Genomic DNA, 22,879 nt, shown 5'->3' with positions numbered 1-22,879 from the left:
GCAGGGAAGTGTTTTCTTTTAATTGACGAGTTACCTTGTCAATGGCGGGGAAAGAGTTAAAACACCACATAGACTTATAAACAACAATAAAAACTTGATTTTTACAACATGAGGACTTTACAAGGCCAATCAAATCTAACACCGGGTTTACACCACACGAGTAGCGCCATTGTGCTTTCACAGCGGCTGCGTTCGCAGTACAATCTCAAGTTAAAATTGCTTTTTTACATATTTTTATGAGCAAAACCTTCAAGATGCTTTTTTTGACTATCAATGTACTTTGTATAACTGTGATTTGTTTAATTCACATTGTTTGGGGGATTTATTTTAGTGCTGGGGATGTGAATGACAGCGCATTATTCTGGCAACAGTGTGTTTTTAAATATTTAATTGCTTTCTTTTAAATTACTGAAAGTCATGGTGACTCTTTAAAACACACTTCAAACTTTACATTCATGATTTTATGGTAAAATGACACTTTTTTGCATCAATCCAAGAGCATTTACACCAAAAACAATGCACTGTCATTTTAATTGAAGGTGAGCAGCGCAGCAAAAATAGACACGAGTACACGCTTGTGTTGTGCATGCTTTAACTTGTTAACATGGGCGCCTAAAAAAACATGCGCTGTTTATGCGAGTATAATAGTAATTAATTTTTGCACTTGATTTTGAGTACATTTCTGTACTATGTAAGGCCACATCAATGATGTCCAATTATGTTAAATCTGAGACCTGAAGTAAAACCTACTGGGAACCACTGCTTAAAATATTTAGAAACCAGTACACCCCTATAAAGAACCTGTAATATAACATCAAACCCTTTTCATGTCCATTAAACATTATTGTCAACTTAAGAACCATTATATCTTGTTGTTTAGAGTCATTAAATATATTCTGTACATATGTGTCTCTTTCCTCAAGATAGTTCCCCTTAATGGTCTCACTATTGCTGTTCAAAAAGGTGTCCATTATATTTTTTATTGAAAGTTTTTACAGTGAACGCATGTAGCCATGGGAGCACAGTAACATAATAATATGATTTCACTGTAGCACCTGTCAAATGATCTTCAGTCACGCCGGCTGATGGTGGTAGCGTGTCTCTGTGTTCCTGGTCGTGGGGGTAGCGATGCTTGCATTTCACCCCGGCACATGACTGTCTCATCTGGCCACTTGTGACGCACCATTCCTCTGAAAGAAACCGGATGGATGGATTCCATCCAGGAAACCGAAGGAATGAATGAGTGCAGCTGTGTCATCCCACAGAACAGATAAAAGGAGTTGGTCTTCCTTTTTCTCGTAATGTACAGTCTGGTGGATGATTAATCACCCGTGCGTAAGATGAGGCGGGAAGGGTTTTGAGAGAGAGAGAGAGAGAACAAAACTGTGCCCAACACTCTTGAATATAAAGGTGCTAAATAGGGTTAAAGGAACAACATTAAGTCAAAGCCGGTTCTTAGAATGACCATTAGTTTTTTTAACTTTTTAACTACAAAGAACCTCCTTACTGAAAAGACCAGCTAAAACCAGCATTAGCTGGTCGGCTGGTTTTATCTGGTCTCCCATCCTGGTTAAGATGGTGTAGCAGGCTGGTTTTAGGCTGGAAGACCAGGCTGGGAGGACCAGCTTAAACCAGCTACTTGCATCTTACACCAGCTAAGACCAGCCTATCTTCCAGCTTGGTCAAACTGGATTAAGCTGGTGGGTCTTCCAGCCTGACCAGTTAAGACCAAAAGTGTCCAAAACCCCTCTTTGACCAGTTGCTACACCAACTAAAACCAGGCTGGGAGATCGGCTAAAACCAGCAAACCAGCTAAGGCTGTTTTTAGCTGGTCTTTTCAGTAGGGCTTTTGTGGATTTTAAAGGTTATTTATGGAACCATAAAGCCTGACAAAAAAAAACTTTTTTTAAGAGTTAAAGTAACATAATGCCAACCAATATCTAAATATTTGTTATATCTCAAAATATCTTTGAGATGATGTGACTGATAAATTTTTTCACATCACTACACTGTAAAAAAGAAAAAGATTGATCAACTATTTCTTTTTACAGTGTACAGTCACATCAGAGTTTAACTTTATGCAAATGATTAGAGATGCATGGTGTTAACTAACAGTGTCGCAGCAGACGTCTGAGATAACTTTATCCACTTCCAGGCAGCTGGACATAGTACTTGAGTATGAAAACATACTAGCCTGCCTAACAGGTTATCCAGACACTTCAAAGATCTGAGATCTACAGAATATGTAACAGTATAAAGTGAAATTCCTACTGAAACCATCAGCAGATGTTGTTATGGGAAATCAAGTTGTTTTATCTTTCTGGGTCAAGCTGTGAATAGGACGGCTTGTGTTTTGTTTTTCGAGAAGAAGGCTTTGAGATGAAGTGTCTGAAATGATCAACAGAGCGTGTTCCTCAGTGAGAGCAAAAGTGGGAAGAACCGAAATGATGTTTGATTATCACCCTGGACTCTCTCTCTCTTTCATGAGATGTAGGTTTTGTAAAATTGTCCAGGGCAAACAGCAGCATCCTGCATAATTTAAACCCTAATAAGGCAAAATCACCCGTTGGAGGTGATGTGAAGCAGAGCCTTCAGTGATGTGGCTGTTTATGACAATCCACATGATGGATATCTGAAATGTATAATTATGCCATGCCCCCTTGCATCAGTGCTTAATGAAATATCAACTTTTTATGTAGCTTTTTAAGATATGTCATGTTTTGTTATACTTTATCTTTGTTGACAGTGATGAAATTAAACATTAAAAAACATCTTTTTTTGCAGTTTTAAATAAATTGGGGTGAAGGTGGATTCTGCACTCTCATAAAAAAGGTACAGAAGTTGTCATTGCGGCAGTACCTTTCAAAACGTACACTTTTTAACCTGAAAGGTGTATACTGTTACCTCAAAGGTACACATCTGAACCAAAATGGTACATTTAAGGACCTTTTTAAAAGGTACAGTCCCAGTGACAACTTTTATACCTTTTTTTCCTCTGAATTTTGGTGTGAAGCTGGATTCTCCTTTAAACATGAATTCTGGTTTAATGGTGGATTTGGATTTTGGTGTAAATGTGGATTTTGGTGTAAATGTGGATTTTGATGTACATGTGGATTTTGGTGTAAATGTGGATTTTAATGTAAAGTTGTATTCTGGTGAGAATTTGGATTCTGGTTTGAATGTAGATTGTACTGTGAATTTGGATTCCGGTGTGAATGTAGATTCTAATGTGAAGTTGAATTCTGGTGTGAAAATAGATTTTGGTGTGAACCTGGATTCTCATTTAAACATGGATTTTGGTTTAAAGGTGGATTTGGATTTTGGTGTAAATGTGGATTCTGGTGTAAATGTATATTCTAATGTAAAGTTGTATTCTGGTGAGAATTTGGATTCTGATGTGAATGTAGATTCTAATGTGAAGTTGGATTCTGGTGTCAAAATAGATTTTGGTGTGAAGCTGGATTTTCATTTAAACATGGATTTTGGTTTAAAGGTGGATTTGGATTTTGGTGTAAATGTGGATTTGGTGCAAATGTGGATTTGGTGCAAATGTGGATTTTGGTGTAAATGTGGATTTTGGTGTAAATGTGGATTTGGTGTAAATGTGGATTTTGGTGTAAATGTAGATTCTAATGTAAAGTTGTATTCTGGTGAGAATTTGGATTCCAGTTTTAATTCAGATTGTACTGTGAATTTGGATTCTGGTGCGAAACTGGATTTTGGTGTGAGGCTGGATTCTTATTTACACATGGATTTTGGTTTAAAGGTGGATTTGGATTTTGGTGAAAATGTGGATTTGGATTTTGGTGTAAATGTGGATTCTGGTGTGAATGTAAATACTAATGTGAAGTTGGATTCTGGTCCGAAACTGGATTTTGGTGTGAAGCTGGATTCTTATTTACACATGGATTTTGGTTTAAAGGTGGATTTGGATTTTGGTGAAAATGTGGATTTGGATTTTGGTGAAAATGTGGATTTGGATTTTGGTGTAAATGTGGATTCTGGTGTGAATGGAGATTTTAATGTGAAATTGGATTCTGGTGTGAAACTGGATGCTGGTGTGAAGTTGGATTCTCCTTTAATGGTGGATTTGGATTTTGGTGTAAATGTGGATTTTGGTGTAAATGTGGATTTTAATGTAAAGTTGGATTCTGGTGAGAATTTGGATTCTGGTTTGAATGTAGACTGTACTGTGAATTTGGATTCCAGTGTGAATGTAGATTCTAATGTGAAGTTGGATTCTGGTGTGAAAGTAGATTTTGGTGTGAAGCTGGATTCTCATTTAAACATGGATTTTGGTTTAAAGGTGGATTTGGATTTTGGTGAAAGTGTGGATTTGGATTTTGGTGTAAATGTGGATTCTGGTGTGAATGGAGATTCTAATGTAAAAATGGATTCTGGTGTGAAACTGGATTTTGGAGTGAAGCTGGGATCTCCTTTAAACATGGATTCTGGTGTAAAGGTGGATTTGGATTTTTGTGTAAATGTGGATTCTGTTGTGAATGGAGATTATAATGTATAAATGGATTCTGGTGTGAAACTGGATTTTGGAGTGAAGCTGGAATCTCCTTTAAACATGGATTCTGGTTTAAAGGTGGATTTGGATTTTGGTGTAAATGTGGATTCTGGTGTGACTGGAGATTCTAATGTGAAAATGGATTCTGGTTTGAAACTGGATTTTGGAGTGAAGCTGGATTCTCCTTTAAACATGGATTCTGGTTTAAAGGTGGATTTGGATTTTGGTGTAAATGTGGATTGTAATGTGAAGTTGGATTCTGGTGTGAAATTGGATTCTGGTGTGAAACTGGATTTTAGAGTGAAGCTGGAATCTCCTTTAAACATGGATTCCGGTTTAAAGGTGGATTTGGATTTTCATGTAAATGTGGATTCTGGTGTGAATTTAGATTGTAATGTAAAGTTGGAATCTGGTGAGAATTTGAATTCTGGTTTGAATATAGATTGTAATGTGAAGTTGGATTCTGATGTGAAACTGGTTTCTGCATGAAGCTGGATTCTGCTTTAAACTTAGATTCTGGTTTGAAGGTGGATTTGTTTTCTTATTCTCATCTTTCTATGCAAGTGTTGATGTTGTTGTCACTCATCATCCATGTTGCTGTATGTTTGTTGTTCTCCGGGCTGTCTTGCTGTCTAACATGGAATCCCTACAAGAGAAATTCCCTTTTTCAATTTTACACCTTTATCAACCGTGCCGCTTTCCTGTCATAATGCACACTTGTATCTTTAAGGGTGTATCATAATGGATTTTGTCCTCACATTTCACTTCTGTCAAGATTATTCTTCTCATCCGTTCTGCTTCACACGCGCCAACATTGTGTTCTTTGTGCCAATTCACTGGTGTGTTGGCTCGGAGATAATGATCATGTACATTGCAAGTGTCGCTTAGCCTGAGAGAAAGAGAGAGACACCGCTGTGGGACTGATTTATCTCTTCTGAAGACAGTAGAATCGATTGAGAAGAAGGGCCCACTTGCCTTACAGGGGACAGCGAGTGTAATGGGCCAGGATTGAAATTCAAATATGTATTCAAAAACTGCAAGAATAATGTGCCTGACGTGGTGCCCAAGCTATTGGTCTGTGAACTATCTCATCGCATAGAAAAGCTGCGAACTGTAATGGCCCTCAAATTGATTCTCATATGACTCAGTGCTGATAGATTACTGTATGAAGCTATTTGCAGTCATCCTTTGAATAGAGAAGTCAATAGGAGAATCCCGAGTTTTCATGAATCAAAGCTCATTAACTTTAGGTCTTTGCCTGATAGTGCTGGCCATGTCTGAAGTCATCGAGTATGTGATATATTTCCTTTTCCTGACAGACAGTGGGCAGAATAACTACAAATCTGTGCAGCCGTCAGTGTTATCTTTTGGTCTTTAAATGAAATTGCTAAACGTCATCCAGCCTTTCTAGGAACTTTTCTTGGGAATTGGTCTCGGGAAAAGTGTATAGTGAATCACTTTGTTTTTTGAATTAATCTGATATTTAACTGATCAAGATTTCATGTTTTATTTTATCACAGCCACAAGCCCAAGGAGTTTCTCCCACTAAGACTTTGCAGAATGGAAGTCCATCTAAATGTCCGAGATTCCTGAAGGTGAAAAATGTGGAAACCGGAGCCGTGTACAATGACACTCTACATAACAACTCCAGCAAGGTGAGCAGATAATGCCATCCTAGGACTGCATATTACCATACTTTGTTTCTTAACATTTTCTGTCATTAAAATAATTTTCTGATCATTCTGCTTAGACACGTGTCAGAATTAATGTAATTATGAGATGGTAATTCCAACACCGTACACCTGTTCACATCTCAGATATGTTTCTATGGTGACACACATACTGGCAAAACTGAAAGTGGCTTGGTTTGTAATGACTGCAAAACAATATAACAGTATTGAAATGACATTATACGGTTGTGAGATCTCTGCTGCATCTCTGCTGCAAATAAACATTTGAAGTTTGTTTCTAGCACTTACCATTCTTGGACAATTACACCAAACATGACAGAAATGCAAACGTTACAACTTACCCCATAGGCAGGGGCGGATCTACTGGGGTGGCACGGGGTGGCAGTTGCCACCCTAAATAAAAGCATTGCCACCCCATATGCCACCCCAGCGCTTGTATCCTAATATATATAATATATACCCGAGAAGGCTCTTTTAACCAGAAAGGCAATGTAGTTTTTCTCTGCGTGTGTTTAGGGGTGGGAGACACATATCTGACGATGATTGGTGTGTGTGTCTTAGAGGGGGTGGGACAATGATGATGATTGGCTTAATTTCCATCGTTAGCCAACCAGAGGCAGCAGAGTTCATACGCAAGCAGCACGAACAGTCAGTCCGAGCAGAAAGTCTTTTACAGTGTAAAAAAAGTCCGCGCAGTCTTGCCAACTTGCCAAACTTTTTAGACCCCTTTAGCGACTTTATTAAAAAAGTGACTAGGACAAATCTAGCGATCTTTTCTGGCGTTGTTGGAGACTACCGTGAAAGGATGCATCGCCCCATCCAAGGCACTCACACGCAGCACGGTTCTCGCGCTGCAGTCCATCCCTTCCGAGTCGCACAAACCGCAACAACAGATCGATGGGAAGTACAACGATCTCAAAACAAAGGTAGCGGACGCAAACACAAAGTATAAAAAGCACAAACGTTACTTTTCCATCGTTGAGGTGAAAGGTAAGAATGATTATGGACGTGCAACTTATGCCCATGAAGAAAGAGTCTCTTCACGTGACGTCTTTAGACAGTAATTCTGATCTAATAAAGCACCTCACATCATCACATGCTGCCAAAACATTAGTGGTTTCTCTTTAGTGTCTTAAAGTGATTAAGTTGAGCATCACATCAGCAAATCAGAGTACTGAATACGGTCATATTTTACAGATAAATGTTGCATCAGGATAAAAATACAAAAATTAAACTGTTGATTGCCTGAGGTAGTTGCTTGGTAGTTAAAACAACTGAACTGCAGGTTTGTGTAAGCAGTAAATATAATTTAAGCAGTTCTTTCTAGAGTTAGCCCGTCATGTCTTATTAGCTACTGCAGCCATCAAAATATTCCATACGTGCATATGAAATCACTCGTTATGATATAGTCTAATGTTTTTATTTGTCTTCATTAAGGAGACAAAACTATTCAGTGTTGTGTATGTTTAGAAAGCTTGAAAGACAAAACTCAATGCTGCATTTTCCAGGATACTATGAAAAGAAAGGCTGATAACCATTTTTCTAACCTAAAAGAATAGAAAAATCAAATACTATGGGAGTGGAAGGGACAAATAAAACAGAAAAATATGTTGTGAAAGGAATAGATGAAGTCATGAAAGAAAGAAACATATGGATGGCAAAGAGCTAAAAAGAAGTGAAAAGACATAAATCCATCATCAAGTGAGTGAAAGGATTAAAGAAGAGGGTTATGAGATGTGTGCCTTTCAAATATGTTTAACATTAATATAAACTAGGCAAACCTATTTTATTTATATAACAGTCTTTATACCATTTCGTTTTAACTTTGCCCATCATGGTTACAGTCAGTGTTTTTAGATATTGGTAAGCGGTATGTATTAACTTAGTATTAAGACAAAGGGTGCTACAGTAGAGATGATAAAGGTAGCTGCTTGGGTACTTATAGGAACATTTGTTGTTGCGTTTTTTATGTTATAAAAATTTGAGGTCCAGTGTATACACCGAATATAGTATATACAGTATATAATTTCTTGTATCCACGACAACCATGCAAGGACGCTTACTTCATTGCCACCCCTCGTAGTTCTCATGCCACCCTCTTGACACCCCATAAAAAAATTTCTAGATCCGCCCCTGCCCATAGGTGGGATTAATTGTAACAGGCAGGGGTTAGTTGTAACACTTGCTAAAAATTAAGTTTGCAAATATTTCAATACTATTTTGTCTATATACTTGAAGTGGATATTGTTTATATATCTGTCTATAATAGACAGGTATCCACACTGTATCCATTCATCAAGCCCTTTTCTAACAAGAGTTCAATTATAAATGGATACAAAAGTCTAAATGTGAGAAAAAGCAGCACAATTATGACTTTTTTTATATCTGTAATAATCATACTACAGTTTCAAAAATCAAATTCTGATATAATGAGCATCAAAGCCTGATTTTGATTTCAATCAATATAATGACCTCATATAATCAATTTTAAAGATATGAACAAAAATACATTTGACACACAATGTTTGATAAGAAAGGCACATTTATTTTGTTGGCAGCCAGAAATCATTTGTGTGTAGCCTATTTAAAACAATGGCAAGAATTACGCTAACGTTAACAGTTTTCATATCGTAACACAGCGTTACAATTAACCCCGCTGGGTCAAAATATTTTTAAGCCCACCATGTTTTAGTCAACAAGATACTAATTAATATGACATAGCATTGGATTTGGTATCTTACACACCCAAATTAGAAATCGAAAAAAAAAACATATGATGAAAAAATTTACTTACATGCCACCAAAACACTCGTTCATCAATAACTCCCTGGAAAACATTATACATTTACAATAATTTGCGGGAGATCCTTTTTTGGCAGCGTGAAAAAATACCAGAAAAACAAAATGCATTGTAAACAGCCCGTGTCACAACTAACCCCGTGTTCGTTTTTGCCCCGTGCACCCTAGCAAAGTAGTGTAACTGTGTAACCTTTAGGAGTATCTCTTGACAGAAATGCAATATAATAAACATAACTAGTTTTCAGTGGTGTATAAAGACCTTACAAAATTAACAGTTTTTATTACCTTAAAATTAGCATTTTTATTCAGAGTGCGTTTCGTCACTACGTTGTCTCAGACAAAGACGTGTCCTGTGGCGTGGCTACCGTACTTCTCTATGCGTTTCGAAAGGGAGGGGTGAGGTGTGGACTGAGCCATTGGTTGCAATTCACAATCTCACCGCTAGATGCCCTAAAATCCTTACACAGCAGCTTTAAAGGGGACATTTCCTGAAAATCTGACTTTTTGTATGTTTAAGTGCTATAATGGTGTCCCCAGTGCTTCTATCAACCTAGAAAATGTGACTGCAAGCATGTGAAAAAACAGATAATTGAATTTTGCCCCTCCCCCCCCCCGTGACGTCAAAAGGGGATAAAACTGCCATTAATCTGCACTACCCAACACAAAACTTGGCCATTTAGTTCAGAGATCAGCTCATTTGCATTTAACAGGACACACCCAAATGGCACATTTTTGCTCACACCTACGAAGTGTCAATTTTAACATGCTATAAAAAAATTATCTATATGATATTTTGAGCTACAACTTCACAAATGTGACCAGTCACGGAAAGTAGGGACACAAGTTGGATCTGGGCATTTTGAGTTATTCACAGATTCTGAAAGTGTTTCTAAGCTTTCCAACGATGTGTAACACATGGAAATCTGATAAGATTTGGAGAAGTTGTGGCCATTTGAATATAGGAACTCAGAAATACTCAAACCGAGAAAATCGAGACGAAAGGGACTCTTCTTTCCAGCTGGGGGAGACAATAGGGCTCATTTACATCTCATTTAGCTAAGCCATACCCCCTGTAAAGCCGTTTTGAGATGTTCTAGCATCATATGTAGTATTTTATGACCAAATGACAACATGCAAAAATAAACATGACTCTTTTTACCTTTGTGGGGATCACAAGTCGAATCCAGTCTGTTTCAGATTATCCAATGACCATTTTTGTCCACAAATGCGTATAATCAGTGAAATATAGATTGTTTACATCAGATTTCGCATGAATGTCTGGTAATACAATATAATATATAATCTGAAGACATGTAAGGGTATATGAGCTTACACTCCGTTAAACACATGAACCCGCCTTCAAAGTTTGTATTTAAAATAGGGAAGTAGTATAATAGATCATCCAAACAGCGCCGTCGAAAACGTGACATCCTTTAGAGATGTTACCAATGGCTCGCTCGTTCCTCCATCAGCCAATGACTTCATGGAAAATATTGATAGACAAAACATGTAGCCAATTATATGAAGAATACAACGATATCTGTGTAACTTCTGTGTGTTTGGACTCATGCTGCGCTGCAAGAACTGACATGGAGATGACGTCAAAGTACAGCGAGAGCGAGTCGAAATTAAACTACTCCGTAAGATTTCGCGGTACTTTGACGTCATCCGACTGCGGCGCCGCATAAAGTCAGTGACGCGGCTGACGTACGATGCGGCTGACTGTTATTTGTTCCGCCCCAGCTTATTTTATTTTTCTTTTGTTTTGTGCGCCCGAGCTTTACAGTCTGGGGAGACGCAGGCAGGCTATAACATCTTTAAAAAGTCTTGTGAAATGTCCCCTTTAAAAGTTCGTCAAAGAGTCGAAAACCCCTAATTACGGTAATTCCAACATGACGTGAATACAGAACTAGACCTGACTGTTGTTTATATGCATTTGCTTGGAATTTAGCAGCTCTTGTAGCATCCATATGTCATACAAACTAAGGTTTAAAATTAGCCCTTGCCTCCCACTGTAGACACAAATCTGTATGGTTACAGAGCTCTCAGCGTTCTCTCTTATTCAGATTCATGCTGGTAAGAGAGAGTTCTCTACACTTTCACAAGTGCCTGCCTTTGCATGCTAATTGATAGTAATTACGATGCTGGTCTGATTTATAATATATCACATTCTCAAGGATTTTTGGGTTGCATCTCCAACTCTGCTGAATGTGACAGCTGCAGGACTGCATACACTCCGGCTGAATGTGAAAAAATAAATTATTAAATATCGGGTGCTGACAACTGTCAGGATAAGGGTGTTACTTCAGTTTCTTTAAAGGGGACATACCAGGAAAATCTGACTTTTTCCATGTTTAAGTGCTATAATTGGGTCCTCAGTGCTTCTATCAACCTAGAAAATGTGAATAAGATCAACCCAGTAACAAACCATTCTCTGTAAGCATGTGAAAAAATAAAAAAGTAATTGAAATTTGGCTCCCCTGGTGATGTCAGAAGGGGATAATACCGCCCCTTAATCTGCACTATCCAACCACGCCACTGCCATTTTAGTGCAGAGTTCAGTTAATTTGCATGTTAAAGGACACCCAAAACGGCACATTTTTGCACACACCTACAAAGTGACAATTTTAACATGTTATAATAAATGATCTATATGATATATTTTGAGCCAAAACTTCACATATGTACTCTGGGGACACCAAAGATTTATTTGACATCTTAAGAATAAACTCACATTCTTTGTAGTAAAACATGTTTCATAATTTTCACTTACAGTGAAAATACTGGTGACATGCATGCAGTGCAGGGGAATTCTGAAGTTTTTGTAATAATTTTTTTCTGAAATGTCAAAAGTTTTCCTCAAATCTCTAATTATTTCACAAGTCTGGATAAACATGTAATCAACTATGATATTTTGCATGTTTTTCCTGTGTCAGGGTGGGTTTCAGCCCAGTCTCACAAAATTTTGTTATGTAGTCACGTACATTTTTTTATTCTTTTTTCGTGATATTATCACAAATTTTCGTGTTTTACGTGATTGTATAACAAATTCCTGTTTTTGTGTGATTATCACGTATTGGTTACTCAACTGTTTTGTCCTATTTTCTTACCATTGTCGCTTCGGTTTAGGGTTTGGGTAGGGATGTCATTTTATGTAAATACCCTAACCCTAAACCGAAGCGACAATGGTAAGAAAATAGGACAAAACAGTTAAGTAACCAATACGTGATAATCACACAAAAACAGGAATTCGTTATACAATCACGAAAAACACGAAAATTTGTGATAATATCACGAAAAAAGAATAAAAAAATGTACGTGACTACATAACAAAATTTTACTCAACTCTAAACAGGTCACATATTAAAAAAAATCTGAATTTTTTTATAAACCAATACATCAAGTGACATTCTAATGCAAGCACCAAATCTAACCCTAAACCGAAGCGACAATGGTCTGAAAATAAGAAAAAGCAGTCGAGTAAACCAATACGTGATAATCACACGAAAAACAGGAATTCGTTATACGATCGCGGAAATATGTGAAAATATCACGAAAATAGAATCTAACATTTACGTGACTATATCACGAAACCTTGTGGGACTGGGTAGTGGGTTTACTCCGGGTACTCCGGTTTCATCCCACAGGCCAAAAACATGCAAGTTAGGCAAATTGGAGATGCCAAATTGTCCTTCCCCCAACCTGTGTCTGTATTAACTGTATCAAATGTATGATTTAACCAGTTCTCGCCATGAATATAGCCATAGATGCTGGAATGGCGTAAAGAATAAATAAAGAAAGCTATAGTCAACTGTGAAATAAAGCATATTTGGCATGCTCTCTGAGGGGAGAGCTTGGAATATTAGCCCGAACCCAGAGTACTCCCCCCTCCGTAACTGAGATATACCAGCAGAGAGAGAGTAAGGCAATGTTGTCAACGTTAGTTAACACATTACACTCTTAAAATGCTAGGTTATTTTCAACCCAGCATTGGGTCAACAAAAAAAGAGCCCAGCCGTTAGGTTAAATTAACCCCCCCAAAAATTCTATTTGACCCATGGGTTAAAACAACCCACCATACAATAAATTACAACACAAGGGGCTGGGCTCGACCTAGCATTTTTAGAGTGTAGTTAACGTTAAATAACAAGGAAGTTTACAGCATTTATTTATTCTTGGTTAATTTTAACTTTATCATTTATTAATACATTTTCAAAATCAAAGATTTTAACTGTTAATATTTGTTAATTCGCAATTTCCCCTAGTTATCATAAAAAAATGCTGGGTTCTTTTTAACCCAGCATTGGGTCAAAAAGGGACAAACCCAGCCGTTGAGTTAAATTAACGCAGAAAATGTTAATATTTAACTCAACAGTGGGTTAAAACAACCCTGCATTTGGGATTGAAACAACCCAGCAGAGGTTAAATTACAAGCCAATGGGTCAGGTTTGTCCCTTGTTGACCCAACACTGGATTAAAAATAACCCAGCATGGTCATTACTGTACACAAAAAATATCCGGTCTTTATTTAAACGAGCCGACTTGTTGTTTTCTCCCAGATTCAGTCTTTCCATCTCAGCCCAGTAAACATACTATATTAACAACTACATAAAGTGACAGTTCGTTTCAAATCTAATCATATTACTCAGACCATATGAGTCTTTTCCTCGAGGCGAAGGACCATTTCCGCCTGTCCCTTTGCTGCTTTCACCAGCTTTGATGAAGCTGGCACTTCTCAACCCAGTGGATGTTTTAACGGCTGTATACATTTTATTAGTTTACAATTGCATGATCATCACAAACAAACACATGAGGATGAGCACTGAAGCTCGCTGTGTGAAATGATGCCTTGCCTTCTGAGCGGAGAATAATATGTAGGGGTGTCCTCGACTAAGGATTTACATATTCAAATCAGAATTGTCGAATCTTTCCATAGTCGACCGATAGTCGAATCATCTATGTTTGTGTGCATGGGTTGGGAGGGGGCCAGACAAATTGGTAACTTTTATTTTCTTTCACAAGCAGCACACATAAACAACTTTCTGATAAAGTGACCAAAACTGTCTTTCAAGTAATAAACGAAGACAAAACTGACGATGCATTTATATATATATATATATATTAAGGTAAAATTTAAGGCAACATTTGTTTAATTATTCCTCATAACATTTTAAAGCCACGATCTACAGAACATCACACAAAAATACATTTTGATAACTAAACCTAAAAAAATAACAAAGGTAATCCTGCCTTGGAAACTCCGGCTACAATTAAGTGATTTTATTTAATTTGGAGATAGCGAGTCAAAGCAGTCATGACAAAAAAAAACAACAAATGAGAAATGACAAATAATTTGTGATTGTGACTATAAATGATAAAAACTAAGCCTTATATACAAATCATTAAACGTTAATTTATAACAAGAAAAACACTGAAATTAATGATTTTATAGACACTACGCGTTATTATTTAGCACAGAAATACCTGCTTGCTTGCTTTGACTTTGATCATCTCTGTATTTACTTTAGATACAGAAAGACCGGATGATTCTGTATTAACTTTAGATACAGAAAGACCAGATGATATTATTTATTTCAGGAATCTCTTTGCTATCCTTTGAAAGTGAACACCGACCAACCATAATATTAAATCACAAGAAAGTCATTCGTGTCAGGCAGAAATAGGTTCGGTGCAGATAGTTTCCGTTTCATCAACGAAATAAAAAAAAAATGGCTTACCTGTTTTGTAGTGTAACTTTTGACAAGACAACCAGTCTGTTTTAAATACATTTTAAAAACTTATACTCGTCGAGAAACATCCGTTTTTTAATGTTTAGTTTGATGAACTCCTAAATATGAGACCCTAGAGCACCTAGCCCGTTCGGCTAAATTACATGCGCAAGCATATCCAGCACGCAACAGCGCAACATCCATACAACGAAAAGCTATCCAAAATTTACATACTTAAATTAGATCAGAATTTACGTTTATAATAAATACAATTTTTTTCATAAAATAAGGTCAGAAGTAACAAAGTGCAGAACAAATATGCAAAATGCCTCAAGTGCACGGAAACAAAACACAAGCCAAATAGTTACTAATACTATAACTAATATAGCCAAATCAGATAACCCAAAGTGATTTATAAATAAAATAAAATATAGAAATAATTAAAAGAACGAAAGGCATTATATTATTTGCCAGCTTTGTCTTTTAAATGTAGAAACAAAGAGGCAATGGTTTATTAACATATAAACCTCTTATGGACGTGTAGCCCGGTCACAGGGGTTGTTGGATTTATTAACGCATTTAAAAAAATATTTATTAAAAGCTGCTACTTCACATATTATTTGCAGCATTATCATAATATGCAGTATATTAATATATTGTGAGAAAGCTGTTATATGTGAAATCATATAGTGTGTGCACCCATATATGGCCAAAATTGAATGATCCTCATTTCATAACACATCTGCGACGATTCGACTGTGAGATTGGTAGTCGAATCAGGCTTCTCCTATCGATGCATCGAATCTTCGACTATTCGGGGTCACCCCTAATAATATGTTAACCATCACTCAGTGCCCAGTTGCGCAATCTCCGAGGCCTGTTTCACACATCTTCCATCTGCGACTTTACCGTATTCATGCATGTTTTTAGGTCGTAGTATTTCTGTTGCAAAGAAAACACGTCTGCGCAGCGACAGTGCAGATGGACTTGGAGCAGTTAAAGTTAAAGAGTTCAAATGCAAAACCCTCTAAAGAAGGTCATACACCAGATAAGAAGCGCAACGTCGCGTCTAGGACAACTTTTTTTTATTGAACAAAAAAAAAACACTTTAAACAAATTCACTTTTTTGGAAAAGACATGGTAATCAGTTCCAAAATCACTACAGATGCAACTAGAAACATTGCAAATGATAAAAGTCCGAATCCAAATCTGCCGCACGCATTAGGGTGCGCTGTAATGCATGTTGCAGCTAGCCTGGTTAGCCAGACCTACATCAAGATGTAAGGTCTGGCAACTCTTCACACAAACGGCTCAATGCAAGGGGCGGGATATAAGGTTGTCCCTCAAAATGCCTCTGCACGCAATAGGATAGCGCTATGACCAATCAGAGCAACGAAGAAGGTGACGTAGTTACCGTAACCAGTCGGCAAAACTCCAAACACATCTTTCTTGCTTAAAAAGGACTTCAGTAGGGTTATTTGCTCTTCTCTCAAAGAAAAACATAAGTCTAAGTCCTCCAGAGTCGCGGCCAAAGCCGCTTCAAAAGAAAGCTGTTCGCCAGCAGCAGCAGCCATTCTTTGTTTTCAAGTAGGAACCGTTGCAGCTCTGTCGTCATCATGTTAAGCCCGCCCCACAGACGCTACACACGATGTGATTGGCCTGACCAAATTTTGGTTTTTGGAGCTGTTAAGTGTATTCTGAGTGCCTAGACTAAACCCTGGCAGCAAATATATTTTGCGGCCGCTGGGGTGCGTCTAGATTTCTAGGCTATGTTGCAGCCACATTCGAGTTGAATTGAGGTCCAAGTATTCACAAGGGACCCAAGTATGAATGTGACCCACGGTCATTTTACATTCATCTTCTGTGCACTTAGAGGACTTTAAAATCAATGTGGCGTTTAAACGATTTTGCCACCAAACCAGTATTTTTAAATGACCTGTGTCCGGGATTAAGCAGATTTGAAGTGAAAGTATTTGATAAACGTAATACGTGCCGAGAGCATTATATCTAGATATATCATTATCTCGTTTTTGATGGAGGTACGTTTAATAACTTTTGCATTTAAGCTCTTCAATAGTTTACTTTTTTCTTATTGTAAGTTGCTCTTGTTTACAGGTGCCGATCTGCACCGAGCGTGTTTGTATAGGGTCTATTATGGTGCCAAATCAGCAGAGCCGCAAGCCAGATGAAGTCCGAACGAAAGAGGACCTGCTGCCGCTCGCTACAGATTTCATTGACCAGTACTACACATCAATCAAAAGGCAGGCGCACGATCTAATCTAAAGCACCTGTGCTGATTGAGCTACAATTCATTTTGCTAATCTAAAATAAATGTCTTTCTCCTCTTTATGAGCAGATGCGGCTCCAAGGCCCACGTTGACCGATTGGAGGAGGTCAAAAAAGAGATCGAAATTTCAGGAACGTATCAATTGAAGGACAACGAGCTGATCTATGGTGCCAAACACGCATGGAGAAATGCAGCTCGCTGTGTGGGACGCATCCAGTGGTCCAAACTACAGGTGCTTATATACAGAAGTTCCCCTACAGCACTGGTTTCCAAACTAGGGGGGGTGCCAGTGGGCCCCAGTTTTATGACATTTTATAAAATACATCACTTTATAACAAATTCTGTGTAATCAAACCAAAACCTGAAAGAAAAGAATTAGCTAGAGCGCTACAAACCAACATCACTACCTTGTATCATTTAACATGTTTAGTTTAATAAAGCAATAAGCCCCAAGAAGCAGTGGGTTACCAGTGCATTTAATAACAGCTAAGGGGCGTTGTTAAAACCCCCTTAGCTGTTATAAAATGCACTGTAACCTCACTGCTTCGCGGGGGTTATTGCTTTTATAAAACGGTTACTTCATATGCATATCGTTAGTGGGATTTTATAAAATAAAACACAAATAAGCTGAAATTATATTAGTACAAATATTACTCTTCTGCCAAACAAAGTACTTCCTCAGAACCAAGTGTGACTTAAACAGAGCGCAGTTCCCAACCAACACAGACGCAGCAAAGACACAATGAAAATATGATTTAAGACTGTGGTGTTTATTTTTTCATAAATCAGTACGCAGCAACAGTGGCGCAGTGATACTTCTGTAATGCGGTCTGAACCGTGGGTTTACCGGAGTATTTTATCACGGTGTTTCAACCAATCAGAATGAAGAACCAGAACAACCCGTTTTATAGTTCAGATTTTAAGTTTGAGATTTTTTTGAGGGGGGGCGCAAAGGGATGCACACTCCAAACGTTTGGGAACCACTGCCCTACAGCATAATTTTATTTAGCCAAATTGTACAGGTTCCTGAATGCTTTGGGTGGTTGGACAGCATTTGTATAAAACAATAATAACCTGATGTTCTCGGTGTTAATGTGATTTTTCAGTGCATTTAAATTTATTAAAATAGTTGTATTCATATTTTTAATAAAAATGTTTGGCTGACACCATTTAACCCTTTAATTTGTCAGCCCAATACATCTGTTATATAATTCAGTGATATACTGATAGCACAATAGGATATCTCAAAAACAATTTCCTTTAGTGTCAAACTGAACTTGTGTTTCTACAAAAACACTATTAGTACCTTAAAAATCTTAAAGACACAGCTTTTCTTTATCAAACATCTCTTAAATCCATTGAAATCTAGTATTACTAAATATAAATGCATTGATAATGGATTACAGAGCGTGCCCTAAAAATGACATTTCTCTGTTGAGGTTTTCGACGCCCGAGACTGCACGACTGCTCACGGGATGTTTAATTACATCTGCAACCACATCAAATACGCCACCAACAAAGGAAACCTCAGGTTAGTGTGGCCACCTTTCACCGGCTCCTGTCTTGTTTTTCTCTGCTTCTCGTTTTCTCTTTCCCTGTCAAGCTGTGTGTTTCTGTGCACTTTGTGTCACCTTGTTCCCCAGCCCTCAGTGCTACACCTGCCACGGCAGAGCCGAGCAATGGCATCGCTACCACCGTCCAAAGCTAATCATATCCGACACTTATTCTCTGTTCTGTTTAATTAATGTCAGTCGAACGGAAAGATTTGAGTCAGAGAGAGAGCGGTGAAGAAAAACGTAAGAAAAAAGGAAACGCTTTATACAATTCAAACGCTCTGAACTCAAAAGCCCAAGCGCTTGCTTGTTTAGGAACTGCCATAAGAAACGTCAGAGGTCTCCTACACTTTTTCTGCATGTCGACACATAATTTCTTTGCTTGCGAGGGCTCGCCTGTGACCCAAATTTCATCCAGAGCTGTAGTTTAAGACTGACGGGACTGACACTTTGCTCTTAGCGCGCTTTTGAAGTCGGGAAACAAGTAAAGGAGCGTAAGCACTTTTTGAACACCGACCTGTCACTGATGTATTTTTAGCACTGAGTTATTACTTTGTTTGTGAGACAGATGTGGTAGTTTTATTAAAAAATTTTAAAAACTATAAAAATGTAATTAAACTTGAGCTGCATAATGAATTGAAACAGCTTTAGCTATTAAGCGTAATTTCTTTTAGATGATTAAAAACACATTTCTTTTTTGATGTATTTCCATTGGACCATTCTTTCTTTTTAAATTCTGTCAGCCTCACAAAATCCAGAATTAGAAGGTGTCCAGCATCAGAATTTTTAAAAAGCCCTTGAAGCCATTTTTTTACACATATAACATTAAGGTCTGAACTTACTATAACCATTATTTTTAGAGGATTTAAAAAAATATTTCTTATAGAATTATTACATTTTGTACATTATCATTATCAAAAATGATCAATACCGCAACATGATATTACATTAAATATATGCATTAACAAACTCATGTTTCGGTAATGAGAACTAAAAAGTTGTCTAGGTAGGTACTATGACAAACTAAATTTTAACTTTTATCTGGAGAGAAAAAATAAGAACTGCTTACCTGGTAGCCATCTTTTCATTTTTTTGAAAATGTTAGTCCCTTTAGGGGTTAAACAATGATTGAAATGTTGCGGAGGATGGGAAAATTGGTCTTGGACACATTTATATTCCTTATTATTGTCTCTACATTTACCAATGAACACCACATGTTTCTTTACTGTAAATGTTTATAGTATAACATGCACTGTTTAAAGCATAATGATAAGTAGTATAGTATAAAGCATTTTATTTTTTTAGATTATTAATTATAAATATTTCCATGTCAAAGAACCCAAATCCAGTCATGGACACATTGCGGTAATGAAAATGTTACCCTTAAATGTGGAAAAAACAACAAAATTGGTTTGTATGATGTCATTTAAAATCATGTGCAAGTACATGAAGATATGTTTGTAACTGTATGCTTCCTATTTTGATAGCATTTACTTTTTTATAAAAATGTTTCATGACATCTCATTAGTCTAATTTTGCGAGAATCACCCATTTACATTACTGCTTATTTTTTTGTTCAAGTTTTACGACTACAATAACGGGCTGACGATGTCTAAGCTACTAGACACAAGTATTGCTTTTTTCGTGTTTCCAAACCAGGTTAGTCATAACAGTAAACATTTTTTCAGAGTGATTCTAGATTTTAGCAAATAAGTGTTTGTAAAGAGGTTGGGAAAATGCCTACCCCAGTTTGGAGATGCCCATTAGTTGCAGAACCCCCTCAGCTGGATTGCAGGAAGCCTAGCCTCAACAAATATGGACTAAAAGTTGCACAAGTCCAGTTTTGAGTTTATCACAGAGATGCTCACAAGTCTCTGAGCTCGAGTTCGAGTCAAGTCTGAAGTCTCTGAGCTCGAGTCCGAGTCAAGTCTGAAGTCTTTGAGCTCGAGTCCGAGTCAAGTCTGAAGTCTTTGAGCTCGAGGCCGAGTCAAGTCTGAAGTCTCTGAGCTCGAGTCCGAGTCAAGTCTGAAGTCTCTGAGCTCGAGTCCGAGTCAAGTCTGAAGTCTCTGAGCTCGAGTCCGAGTCAAGTCTGAAGTCTTTGAGCTCGAGTCCAAGTCAAGTCTGAAGTCTCTGAGCTCGAGTCCAAGTCAAGTCTGAAGTCTCTGAGCTCGAGTCCAAGTCAAGTCTGAAGTCTCTGAGCTCGAGTCCGAGTCAAGTCTGAAGTCTCTGAGCTCGAGTCCGAGTCAAGTCTGAAGTCTTTGAGCTCGAGTCCAAGTCAAGTCTGAAGTCTCTGAGCTCGAGTCCAAGTCAAGTCTGAAGTCTCTGAGCTCGAGTCCGAGTCAAGTCTGAAGTCTCTGAGCTCGAGTCCGAGTCAAGTCTGAAGTCTTTGAGCTCGAGTCCAAGTCAAGTCTGAAGTCTCTGAGCTCGAGTCCGAGTCAAGTCTGAAGTCTCTGAGCTCGAGTCCGAGTCAAGTCTGAAGTCTTTGAGCTCGAGTCCAAGTCAAGTCTGAAGTCTTTGAGCTCGAGTCCAAGTCAAGTCTGAAGTCTCTGGGCTCGAGTCCAAGTCAAGTCTCAAGTCTCGTTGTAACAAGTAAAACTCTAATAACAAATAAAGAAATTATAAACATTTATAAAAAGAACAAAGTTGCACATTAAGTAAGGTCTAAAATTAGCATTAGGTACAGAAATTAAATTAAATGGATAATAACACTGTCTTTATTGTACAAATGAAATATTATTATTATTATTTTTGAGCAATAGAAGGGATTTTCTGTTTGTCTTGGGTTGTTTGATTAACATAAATGACACAGACTTAAGTAGGTTAATTGAGCTTACTGTCTCTTTATTAAGAACAAATAAGCCCAGACTGGTTTCTGACTGATTTCTTAAGACATAAACAAAAATGTTTTTATTAGAAAAAGAATACTGTGAGATCATTTTGTGTGTATGTGCCCTGTCAAGAAAAGAAAGATTTTATTTTGGCTTAACATTTTGTATGTGCACTACTGAGGGCACTTAAACGCATGCTCAAACACAGGCAGAGTGTGAATTCCAAACAGCGCTTCAGGAAGAAGATACAGCAGTCGCTTCACATAAAAATGTTACATTGTTTTTCATTGGTCTATTCAGCAAATGTATGTTAATGGACTACACTACAGTATGACACAAAGTAGCGCAACTCTGGACCTGACTGGAGCTGGACCGGACACATTTAAACGCATGTGCTTACAGAAATCTGCTCACTTGAGCACCTTTTTGCGGTTACATTTTTAACCATTTAAACAATTGCAAGCCTTAGAAACACGTTAATGATAATCTTACCCTATTTAAATTGCATATTAATCCACGAATCGCATGCGAGCCGAACCGCGGATCCGTCACAGCACTACCCAAAGCTTCAGATGAATGGCACAGCAGCAGCCAGTGCAGTCGACATGTATGTTCGCGGCCGCGCGCGCGGAGCAGATACGTCACATGTGACGTCCTGGGCAGGCTGTAGGTAACGGAGGGAGGGGTATGACAGCGAGCTCATCAGACGTTTTCTAAAAATAAACATTGTTCACGAGTCGCGCGGCTCGAGTCCGAGTCGAGTCTGAAGTCTTTGAGGGTCGAGTCTCAAGTCGAGTCTGAGGTCACTGTGTGTGCGACTTAAGTCGCACTCGAGTCCGAGTCTCAAACTCGAGTCCCCATCTCTGGTTTATCAGGTCATTAAATTAATCTGTGTTAGAGGATGAGATGTTAAAATCCACCAAAATGATCTCAACCTGATCACTTTGATCTTTGACATGCAGATCGGCAATCACCATCTTCCCCCAGAGGACTGATGGGAAACGTGACTTCCGTGTGTGGAACAGTCAGCTGATTCGGTATGCAGGCTACAAGCAGCCTGATGGATCCATACTCGGAGATCCGGCCTCAGTAGAGCTAACAGAGGTGAGATCAGAGAGAAACACTGCAATAGACAACCTGGTTTTAGCTGGTTAAGCTGGTGTAGCAGGCTGGTTTTAGAGGGATATGGGCCACTTTTTTGCTGGTCTTAGCTGATGTTGCTGGGAGACCAGCTGACCAACCAGCTAGAACCTGCTGACCCGCAGGCCAGGCTTTAAGACCAGCTTGACCAACTATGCCAGGTTGGGGGGACCAGCTTAAACCAGCTACTTCCATCTTAAACCAGCTAAGACCAGCCATCCAGCTTAGCCAAGCTGGCCAAACCTCCAGCCTGGTCAAGCTGGTTTAAGTTGGTAGGTCAGCTGGTCTTCAAGCCTGAGACCAAAACCTCTCTAAAACCAGTCTGCTACACCAGCG

The 22,879-nt window shown here is 38.2% G+C and overlaps 1 protein-coding gene across 1 annotated transcript in view; it reads left to right on the top strand.

Moving 5' to 3' along the window:
- The window catches only part of nos1 (nitric oxide synthase 1 (neuronal)), a 71,057-nt gene that overhangs the window by 10,754 nt on the left and 37,424 nt on the right, over positions 1–22,879 (top strand). Inside the window, exons 4-8 of the mRNA XM_065250928.2 lie at positions 6,037–6,171; positions 16,851–16,996; positions 17,092–17,254; positions 18,462–18,553; positions 22,366–22,507. Coding sequence (XP_065107000.1) covers positions 6,037–6,171; positions 16,851–16,996; positions 17,092–17,254; positions 18,462–18,553; positions 22,366–22,507 — 678 coding nt within the window. The remainder of the gene's footprint in view (positions 1–6,036; positions 6,172–16,850; positions 16,997–17,091; positions 17,255–18,461; positions 18,554–22,365; positions 22,508–22,879) is intronic.

The sequence above is a fragment of the Paramisgurnus dabryanus genome, chromosome 5, assembly GCF_030506205.2.
Source record: "Paramisgurnus dabryanus chromosome 5, PD_genome_1.1, whole genome shotgun sequence".
Classification (NCBI taxonomy): domain Eukaryota; kingdom Metazoa; phylum Chordata; class Actinopteri; order Cypriniformes; family Cobitidae; genus Paramisgurnus; species Paramisgurnus dabryanus.
Note: the sequence above shows the minus strand (reverse complement) of the source record. Positions and strands in the feature narration are given on the sequence as shown.